The following is an 11,263-nucleotide window of genomic DNA, read 5'->3' on the forward strand; positions in this document are numbered from 1 at the left end:
GACACCCAATAATCCGAGATGAATTTTCCTTCACCCTATCCGGTGCAAGTGAAGGTTTGTTTATTATTCCTTTTTAAAACAAAGCATTTCAAAGTCTCGTGGAGTTGAGAATCTTTTGTTTCAGAATATTGATGCACAACCGACCAATATCTTATGTATTATTATTGTGTACTAAAATGTGTTTGATGCCTATCTTATGTATTCTTACAGTGTATCAAGTTGTTTATTTGGTGTATATTTATGGATTTAAGCATATCCTAAATATATACAGTGTATGCATGTTTTATAACCTAGGATATAGGATCCAGTATTTTTACCTAATATAATACTCCTATATGTTTTAAATTATATTTATTTCAATTTAAATATGTATAAAATGTATATGCAAGGTATAATCAAGACCTATAAAATATATACTCAAAGCATTTTCCACTATAAAACACACAAAAAAGTAACAAAATTATTTCAGTATTATAACATGTATCATACTTGCAAATTATGTGTAAGATATATATCTTAAATTCCAAAAAATTTAAATTATGATAGTTAGTATACAATAAATGGTATATTTATGGTATGCGTAAGATATAAAATATTTATACTAGAATATACCATAATATTTTTTTAATAAAAAATTTGCGCATATATCTAGCATATTTGGGAAATACTTATAGTATTAAACTTAATTACTGTACATATATACTATATATCTATCATAAAGAAGAGCAGTATATTTGGCTAAATCCTTTATAAAAGGAGAAATATAATTTAAGCTTCCTAGAAATCGTTGAAGCTGGGTCTTATCGGTGATAACATCAGGGAACTTAGAAGCAAATTCAATACTTCTATTAATAGGAATAATTCTATCATTTTTGATATTATGACCGAGAAATCTAATGTTATTTTGAAAAATCATCATTTTTGGTTTGGATATAACTAAACCATTTTGAATAATAATTTTTTTAAACAAATCTAAATATTTAAAATGTGACTCAATATTTTTTGAAAATATCAAGATATCATCAATATAAACAATTATGAAATCTGTATAAGGAAAGAAGATATCATTCATAATTTTTTGAAATTTGGAAGACGCATTCTTCAAACCAGAGGGTATTACATTCCATTCATATTGACCCATTGGAACATTAAAAGTAGTTTTATACTTATCTGATTCAGATATCTGAATTTGCCAATAACCTGATTTCAAGTTAAATTTTCATAATATAATTGCATCATGTAATCTATCTAATAAGTCATTCTTATTAGGAATAGGATATCTAATCAATTTCAAGACCTTATTAAGGGGCTTGTAGTTGATAACTAATCTAGGAATTCCTCGTTCCTGTTCAGCATGCTTATTAACATAAAAAGTAGTACAGGACTATTTGGACTTTGAGGGTCTAATTAAACCTTTCTGTTGCAAGGAATCAATATCTTTTTTGCATAATTCCAAATAATCGAAGTTCATTTGACAAGGACGAACCTTGGTGGGGATATTATCCTCAGACAAGTCTTCTTCATAAGGAAGACTTATCATATGCTTTTTCCTGCTCCAAAATTGATTTGGATGATCACCACAAATAGAAGCAGAAAAATGGTTTTTGAGAAAATTAATTTTTTCTACTAGCTTGGGATTTTTCAATTCCTGTTCAATAGTAAGAGAACAAATCTCATTTTTCAAAATGCAATTTGATTGACCTTTGAAGAAATATTATTATAAATGATTTCGTTCAAAAAACTTTGGATTGGCTGAGTTATAAACTCAAAAGTGATTCATCTTCCATTGTAAGTTCCAGTAAAACTTTTGTATCCCAATGTGCAAAAGGAATCAATTTATGAAAGAATGGGATACCTAGTATTACGTCCTGAACAATATCCTTTACCAAAATAAAACTTTCTGGTACACAGACATCCTGTTGGCAAATATAAACCTTGGGTAATTTATATGAAATACCAATTTGACCACCACTAGCATTGTTTAAACGATGAGCTTTTTTATAATAATATCTGGAGGGTATTACTCCTTTTATACAAGTTAAATCTGCTCCACTATCAAATAGAGCAGTAAACTCCTTTTTGAAATTGTAATCAATTAAAAGAGTTACTTTTATTAAAAACTTTTGGGTGGTAAAGTATTGTAGTTTTTGCAAAAATTCGTCTTCAGAAAAATCAATAGCACCTAGTAAAGTACTAGCAGTATTTTTTTTCGAAGTACTCGCACAATTATTTGCTTCAGTAATATTAGTACTGAAATCTTTATTAATAACAATATTAGAATTTTTTTAATTTAAAAATTCTTTCATCTAAGGCTATATTTGAAGCCTTTTCATTCCGAGATTTCTTTTTTGAGATAATTTATCTCAGTACACAAATCTTGGACAGTAGCCGACCTATCAGGCTGTGACTTATTCTTAATAAGCTTTCTGATTTCAGACATAGTGTAAGGTCCTTTTTGAGACGGAATTCCTTCCACCTCTGTTCCTACCTCTGAAGTTGTAGGAAGTTTATTAATAATTTGGGACCTCAATTCAGGGTCTTTAATGACTCTTAACAGTTCTAGCATGCTATCATTGGTCAAGACATTGATATTCAAGTCTGTGAACTGGGAATAAATATTATAAAGATTATTATCAGTGTTACAACACTGTTTTGAGCATTGTCCCCTATTAGAGGATTCTTGCTCATCACCAGAAGATGAAATATAATCTTCTTCTTGGAGGAATCAGAAGTCTTCACTAGTTGATGAATCATATCCATCACTATCAGAATTTTCTGATGAGGAATTTAAAAGAATCTTATATAAAGAATCTTTAATAATTTCATCTAAATCAAGGTCTTTGATTTTGTCCTTGATTTTGCAATCCTTTGCATAATGACCTATTCTTCCACATTTATAGCAGGTGTGAGGGTTTTTTGATTTAATAAAACCCTTTCTGGCTTTATGAAAATCCTTTCTTCTTTGGGTTCGTTCATAACGTTTTTCAGTCGAACCCTTTTTATTCTTGAAATCCTTCTTCTTATGGGATTTCTTTCTATTAGAAGGTATGTCAATGGCGAATTGCTCACAAAATTCGCCTAATTGTTGTCTCTCATTGAGACGATGTTTCTTAATTTGTTGGTTTAGCTTGATCTCATTACATAGAGCTAAACCTTCCTGAGTGCATACGCTAAATAGTTTACCATATAAGTAAGTATCATAATTGATACTCATCCCTGTGCCTCTAAGGGTCTTTCTAACCCTTTCAACAAATAAGGAGGGAGTCCATCTATGAATTTGGACTTCCAATGAGTACTATTACTCTCTGGTAATTCCATCACTCTGGATAAGAAAACATCTTTATACCATCGAAAAGATGTGAGAGTTTTACACCTCAGATTTTGGAGCATAGTTCTAATGGTCTCACTATTATCCGACCATCTTGCAGAGAAGTGTTCGATGATATTCATAACTAAAGAATAGATTGAGTTTTGGACAGTCTTATCTTCTTCAGTTTTGGTTGCGTTCATTATTTGAAAGCGTTGGTCATGAGTCAGATAATTATCCTACCAGCCTTTTAGCTGACCAGTAAACCCAGCTATAATCATTTCAGCAATTGCCCTATCCGTATTTTTATTAACTTTACAGATAGTACTGTACATAAGCATTCTATGTACTGTTGTATAGATTTGCCTTTCAGCAAGACCATTTATGTTCCATTCATAGATATCTGACCCACTATAACCTTGGTGGTAGTGGTCATTGTCTTGTTCTTCTATTAGGACATCTTGAGGGATTGGTCTAGGATAATAAAATATTTTTTGGTATGGTTTACGAGCATATTTGTAATAACCCATTTTTAACTATGGACATTTAAGTCATTAGCTAAATTAATAAAATAAAAGAAGAGACAAAAGAGAAAAAGAATATACTAAGAGCAATAAATGGGTCGAGCCCACCATAAATATTATACTACGGGAGTTAGGGATTTTGGGGGAGGCATATTCCAAGATTAAAGAATCAAAAGGGAATAGAGAGGATAGCTTTACCTAGAGCAAGATACTGTACAAGTCAACTAAAAACCAAGGTGAAATACTTCAGCAACGTGAAAAAAGGTTTAGGAGAATAAAGTTTTGTCATTAAACCATACAAGACAAAAGAAGGACCAGAGTTGAAGCTCATAGTTACTGCCACACATCGGCTTATACATGTTAATGTTACTTTGATTCTATTTGAGTTGTTTCCCCAAGTATCTGAGCTTTCATTAGAAACTGAAGCTAAATGCTAGTGAGAAAGATGATGTATAACTTTTATTGGGTTTAGCTATGCACATATTTGGGTATAACCTGTTTTGAAGAGTATTTGAGATTGTTAAATTTGAATTGTTTAGATATTTAAATCTGGTATTGGAATTTAGTTGGTGCTTAATTATAATAGGTAACATTAGGTTCTAATGTTTTTATTATGATAAGTTTATTACCTGATGTTCGAATCATGAACTGAGAAATAAAGAATGATAGAGAATACTCTGATAGGCCTTTTGTAGCCTAATTGAGGTTATTTCCAATGAAATCGGGAGGAAATTTGATAGAATAAAACCCGAATATGTCGGTAGTTCATGAAGTTGATACTTAACTAGTGTTTGTGATAATATAGATTGACCAAAGCAAATTGTACGAACTGCTCGAATTGACATACTTGATATTTCGGCACGAGTATTGTGAGTAGTAATCTTACCACAATTTGTGGTTTCATAACCTGCATGGTTTATATATGATTTTGAAAATAAATGTATTACTGATGCTTTGAAATTGCATGTGGGACAAGTCCTTTACTTGATATGATACTGAACAGTTTACTTGAGATGTTTACCGATTAATCTAAATGTTTTCACCGTTACTAGATATGTTTTACTGTTACTTGAGATGCTACAGTTATTTGAAGTATTCTCACTGTTATTAGACATGTTTTATTGTTACTTGAGACATGATTACTGTTATCGAAAGAAAATCACCAGATTTGATAAGGAATGATATGCCATTTATTATTTTGAAAATGCTTTTGTACGAATATTTACTATTTACAAGAAAGAGTATTAATGGGAGGAGACTTTGAAGGATCCCGTAGCTAACGGCGGGTTCGTTAGACTTGGTGCACCTTGTATTTACAGATTATCGATTACAATTATAGCCCTCGCTAGTGGGAAGGTAGAACTAGCATACAGTTACAGTTTTTCCTCGAGTAGGGACCTACAGTTATATTTGACTCGTTTTACGAAGGGGTCCACACAGTGATACAGATTACATAATCCTTCCTTGGAAACCTCCCAAACATAAAGATTTGATATGATACAGTACTTACCAAGTTTATTATCGAATTGTTAAATTGATTTCTGTTACAGAAAATACATGATGAGATTGATTATTCTTACCGTTTTGAAAGGGCATTATATTTTTATGATAATTTCTGAATTTTATTATACAAGCATGTATTTTTGACTTGTCCCTAATCAAAAACGGTTATGGTTAAGTGTTATTACTCACTGAGCTAGCGTCTCACTCCCCGCTATTTTTTATACAGAGAAAGCAGTTGACGCGAGCGAGGATTTTACTAATTAGATTATACGTGTTGACCGTTCCTGGTGAGCCCCGCACTTGTTCGCATGGGCGAAGAGTTTATTTATTGTTACTATCTTTTCTTTTGAAGAGTTTATTTATTGTTACTATCTTTTCTTTTGAACTTTTAGAGTCACTCTATAATTATTTTTATTAGTGTCAGGAGTATTCATTTGTTAAATTGGACTAGTTACTAGTATTGCACTTTCTTTCCGTATTTTTGAGATAGGCTTAGTATTATCTTATTTATAAGGTTGGTAGTGTTGGTGAAAACTCGTTTGTTAGTTCATGAAGATTGTGGTTGATTTAGGTAAATACTGGTTGGTTGTTAATTATTTATGAGACAAGAAAACTTTTGGATAGTCCTAAAATAGGGGAAACTCTGTCCGATTTTTTGTAAATTATCTGTCACGACCCTAACCCTGAACCCGGTCATGATGACGCCTCTCGTGAAGACAAGGCCAGCTAGTCTAACCCAAATCATCTTTTAAAGCAGTTAATTAACAAAAATATAGTCTAAACATGGTTTAATAATACTAAATAGCGTAAAATATAGATAAAATGTGAAAATCTAGCCCGACACAGCCCTAATCGGGGTATCACAAGTCATGAGCATCTATGAGTCATAATACAAGTCTGCTAAATCCAATTACTAGTACCATGTTTGTAAGGAATATAAAAGACGAGATAATAGAGACACGGGGTTGCGGACGTCAACAGCTACCTCGTAATCCCTGAAAACCGCCTGAAACTGGAGGAATCAACACTCAGGAGCAGAACCAGCAACCCCTGAATCTGCACACATGGTGCAGGGAGTAATGTAAGTACTCTGACCCAGTGAGTAATAAATATAAATAATGACTGAAGATAAGAAATCACGTAAAAACACAAGGCATTCCATACTGAAGCAGAAAAATCACTTTAAACAGTAAAGAAGTGAGAAATCAAGTGAAAATTTCTTTTTTCCAACAATTAAAACAAGTAGTTTACGAGTGAGTAACAAAATGGAAATTCGCCCTCGGGCATGGTATCAACAAATCCGCCCCTCGGGCAACATCTCAGAACAGTACCAGCCCCTCGGGCTCAATATTAGACAGTGCCAGCCCCTCGGGCTCAATATTAGAATATTAACAACCCCTCAGGCTCAATATCAGATCACAATGGGTATCTGCGCTTACTGGGGGTGTACAGACTCCGGGAGGGGCCCCTTACGGCCCAAGCGCAACATCAAGCCATCTCGTGGCATCAAATCTAGACCCTAGGCCTCATATCAATCAAGCCACCTCATGACATATATAAGTATCTCAGGCCCTCGGCCTCATATCAATACCAGTGTCACGACCCGGATTTTTCACCCTCGGGAGTCATGATGGCGCCTACTAATGTGAGCTAGGCAAACCAATCCTTAACAGCTTACTTCATTAACAAATCACTTTTTTTAACGATTATCAATGATAGCATGAAAACAGCGGAATTTAATAAATGTACGGAAGACTTGAATTAAAGAAATTGAACAGTAATACGGAAATCAACATATTTCTCTACCCAAGAACTGGTGTCACATTACTCACGAACTTCTAAGAGTACTAAATACAACAATTTGAAAGAAAAAAATATTAACTGTTTGTCTCGAATACATGAGATAACAGACTGAAATAAAGATAAAGGAGACGATGGGCCTGCGGACGCTTGCAAGGCTACTTCGGTGTCTCACTGGATTGAAAGCTGGCTCTCGCGCTACTGCTACTGTCCAAGACCTGGATCTGTGCAAAAGAGCATAGAGTGTAGTAGCAGCACAACCGACTTCATGTACTGGTAAGTGTCTGGCCTAACCCTGGCGAGGTAGTGATGAGGCTAGGACTAGACTCTAGATAAACCTGTGCAGTTATATACTATATGGCGGAAAAGTAAATAGGTAATAAACAATCAAAGCTGGGAAAGGGGAAACATGCTCCAGGGTAGCAGATAAAACAGAATATCAAAGAATAGTAAGGAAACTACAATTTAACTTCTAACACGGATAAAGAGAAATAAGGCAACTTTCACTTTCAGTTTCATCTGCAGGAGTGCAACATGATCCCATTTCCCATATCTTGTGATAGGCGTACTATCGACGGCCCCTTTTTCTAAGAGTCGAAATCGGGTATACGACATTTGGGAGGATAACTCTATTCCCTTTCGAGAATTGGGTTTTGAAATTTTGAAGAGTCGCCACCTAATGATTATAGTGCATTAGGACACTTTAAGAAAGGTTTGAGTTGGAAAAACCAGAGTTCGGGTAAGGGCTAGAAATTATCTTGAGGGGAAGGTGTTAGGCACCCCTCAAGATCCACTAGTATGGTCCCGGCCATGTTACAATTGTGACTTTACAAGTAAACAATCAAGGCTCAAATAAGGACTTGCATACAACATTGCAATTAGGTTGAAAACTTTTGAAGGTAAGTAGAGAGGACAGAAATTTATGAAAAAAAGATTTGAATGGTCTCACGAGAAGAGATGAAAGCAAATAAGGGGAGGGGGCTCCTAGGTTTACGATTAATATGGATCACTTCAATACAATACCCAACAATCACTCCTCAAAAAAGAGGGGTCACACGTGATATTAGCGCATCAGTCATCATCTCCATATTCTACCCATCCCACCCCGTTAAGGTATTAAAGCGCAGAAAGTTTCGTTACTTATTGCATGCTAGTACCCGTCCTAATCCTATCAGTCCCGGAGGCATTTAGGACTAATAATCCTAAAGGGAAAGGGATTTGGGGCCTTTTGAGAGCTTTCAAAGGACAAAACACTAGGCGTCAATCAACACATACTTTTAAAGCGATAAGCGGACTGGTTCAACACATACTTTTAGACAGGAAGTCCGCATTAGGCTCGCTCGAATGCAGTTCTTAAGGACTAATCTACTTTCAACTATGTGTTAGATAGAACTAATGATTTCGAAAAGCGAACTGGTTATGAAGAGTTACCAGTTTTTTATCAGAGTGAAACGAGTTTCAGAAAAAGAATGTATTGTTTTGAAAAAGATTTAAAAGAAAAGAAAGGAGCTTAATAAGACATGCATACTAGTTGGAAAAAAAAGAGTTTCACGAACCTTACCAGAAAAAAGTGAGTTTTAGAAAATGCCAGTTTGGTTTAGAAAATGTTTGTTAACTTATGAGGTTCAGAAAATCACAGAAGGCTGCCAGTTTTACCAAAGTATATACTAATTTAAACGGTTGGTGCTGTTTTGAACAAATGAGACAGTTCCGACTCGAAGTTCCTATAGGCATGCTTTCTATACGATAACTGATTTTAACACTTTTTTTAATAGGAGTCTTACGAACATGGTATCTATATGAAACTTTATAATTAAGCCTACAGTTTGCCTAATGGTATCATTATGTGCAGAAATGTAAACCCCTATGAGCACGGTATCTATATGCATAGTTGCAGAAAGTTTAGAAGTTAAATCCTATAGGCATGGTCTCTACGTGTGAAATTGCGCAGTGTAGAAATTAAACCTATAGACATGATTTCTACCCTTTTGTGCATGAAAATTAACCCCCCTCCCCTTTTCACAAAATCCCATGAGTTTATACAAATTATTATAGACCAGTAAAAAATAAGACAGAAATAAAAAATACATCAGAAATTACAGCTACATCCGAGCAGCCTAATTCAGACTTAGTATCTAACAATATGAGACTGAACCACTTCCGAGATCCAGATTTCCAAAGCCTTCTCTTATCTAGGGTGTTTCAGAGATCCAAGGAGTTTCAGGAACTCCAGGCAGTGCTTACACCCAAGATATTAATTAGAAAGAGTTACAGTGCAGTGTGGAAGAGCCAATCCTCAGGTGTCTAAGTTTAGAGGGAGATCATGGATCCCAAAGCAAGGATCAAAGGAGAGGGGCAAAACTTAGGTTCTAAGAATGAGTGTAAGTGCAAGAGAGGGGGTTGGGGAATGCCATGGCAGGCTGGTGGTCATGCCTAGCCACGAGGTAGGCTGGCACACCCCTGACCAAGCTTGTTCAGCCAACAAATAACAGCACAGACCTATTGAAGGTCAGACTATGGTCTGGGCAGTGATTAGGACACTGCCAGACCAAGGTCTCAAGCTCAGAATACATATAAGGGGGAAAAGGAATGGGAATTGAAAGAGTTTAGGACTCAGGAGTCCAGTCCATATACATGAACAACAATGTCAAGGGTTGTCATGTTTTATGAACCATAACTCAGCAGACAAAGGGTTCAGGGATGGGGATTCATATAGGAGCAGGAATAACAAGCTTGCAGAAAGCAGTAAAATAAACAAAGAAAAGACTGAAGCATAAACACATAAGAGAAGGGGCAGAATTTAAACAAGAAGAGACATACCAGTTGCAGAAAAGTAAGCACAAAGAAAAGCAGGATACTTGCAACCAAAACACAATCAGAGAAGAGAGCTTATGAGTTCAGAGAAAACTCGAATGCTTTTTTTTAGAAAACCTAAGTGTATTTGAGAGAAGAAGTGGTGACTTATGTTGTGTGTTCGAACTTGTTTTTTGAAAGAGAAGAGGTACATGTATTTATAGTTTTGAAAACGAGTAGAGAATAAGGTAACAAATAAGGTTTCATGGAAATAAACACATTCAGAATCAATTAACACAGGTATTCCCCTTTAATCGAGGGATTACTGCTCAAACGGACACTAACAGGATTAATATAAGGAAATAAGATCAATTTGTAAGCAGAATGATTGTTACCATAAAAGGAGCAGTAAAACCATATAGTAAGGGATTAAGTCTAAATAAAGGAATGTACTTATTTTGGAAAGGTCTGGTAAGGCCAAACAAAGAGAGAGAATCAATTAACCCTTCACGGGCGAGTAAAAAATCAAAATTTCATAAGGAAAAGTTTGAAAATCAATCACGGAAGGGACTCAGTATATAAATGAAGTGCACAAGTAATAAGCATGTGAGGCCAAGCTATGGCGAGAAGGAACAACATATAGTAATAGCATAGAGCAAGCATTCATAGCATGATAGTCACATAGGTCAGGTTTCAGTGGTTTATTAGTAGAGGAAAAGATCAGAAGCATGCGAAGAATCAAGTAAAAACCTTTTTGAAAACACAGTCGAGTTTGACAGATAGTCGGAACGCAGAACAAAAAGGAATCACATAAGGAAGAGAGATGCTGAAACAAAAAGAATCGGGCTGAGCAACTTCAGACAGACGAATTGCACGAATAAACTCAAAGGACTCGAATAGGCCCAAAAGAACTAGGGTTTTCAAAAATTAGTCGAGTTTAGAGGCGATAAACAAGTGAAACAAACAAGCAAATTCAGAATCTCAAATAAACCCCGAAAATTAGGGTTTTCAACGCTAATCAGGTGTAAACAAGGTAAATCAAACTAATACAAACAAACAGACTAATAAACTCAAACAAAATTCCAAAAATTAGGGTTTTCAACATGCTAACTCAAATAGAAAAACAACACAAGCAAAACACAGCAAAACATGTCGAGAATCAGAAAAAAGATTCGAAATAACTTAACATGAAACCCTAGTTGTAGAATAAAGAGTTTTGAAAGCAAAATTAAAGAAACTTCGAGAATTAGCAAGTTTAAAACACACATAGATCCGGAGCAGATCTGGAATAAAATCGGAGGAACCTTAGAGATTAGGGTTTCATAAGAAACCCAGG

General features: G+C 34.9%; 1 protein-coding gene across 1 annotated transcript; it reads right to left on the bottom strand.

Annotated features, from left to right (window-relative positions):
* Positions 1 to 2,725: 2,725 nt before the first annotated feature.
* Positions 2,726 to 3,837, bottom strand: LOC142180707 (uncharacterized). The gene is made up of 3 exons (XM_075252764.1): positions 3,674 to 3,837; positions 3,551 to 3,601; positions 2,726 to 3,170 (listed from the first exon to the last, which is right to left on the bottom strand). Exons 1-3 carry the CDS (start codon positions 3,835 to 3,837, stop codon positions 2,726 to 2,728), a joined length of 660 nt encoding a protein of 219 aa, XP_075108865.1.
* Between the last annotated feature and the right edge of the window lie 7,426 nt (positions 3,838 to 11,263).

This window comes from Nicotiana tabacum, chromosome 5, assembly GCF_000715075.1.
Source record: "Nicotiana tabacum cultivar K326 chromosome 5, ASM71507v2, whole genome shotgun sequence".
Lineage (NCBI taxonomy): Eukaryota > Viridiplantae > Streptophyta > Magnoliopsida > Solanales > Solanaceae > Nicotiana > Nicotiana tabacum.

Coding starts and splice junctions, on each gene's coding strand:
- LOC142180707 (XM_075252764.1), bottom strand. CDS start 3,837: ATGGGTTATTACAAATATGCTCGTAAACCATACCAAAAAATATTTTAT. Junction 3,602..3,673: donor ATAAATGGTCTTGCTGAAAG/GCAAATCTATAC, acceptor AAATACGGATAG/GGCAATTGCTGAAATGATTA. Junction 3,171..3,550: donor ACTGGTCAGCTAAAAGGCTG/GTAGGATAATTA, acceptor TAAACTATTTAG/CGTATGCACTCAGGAAGGTT.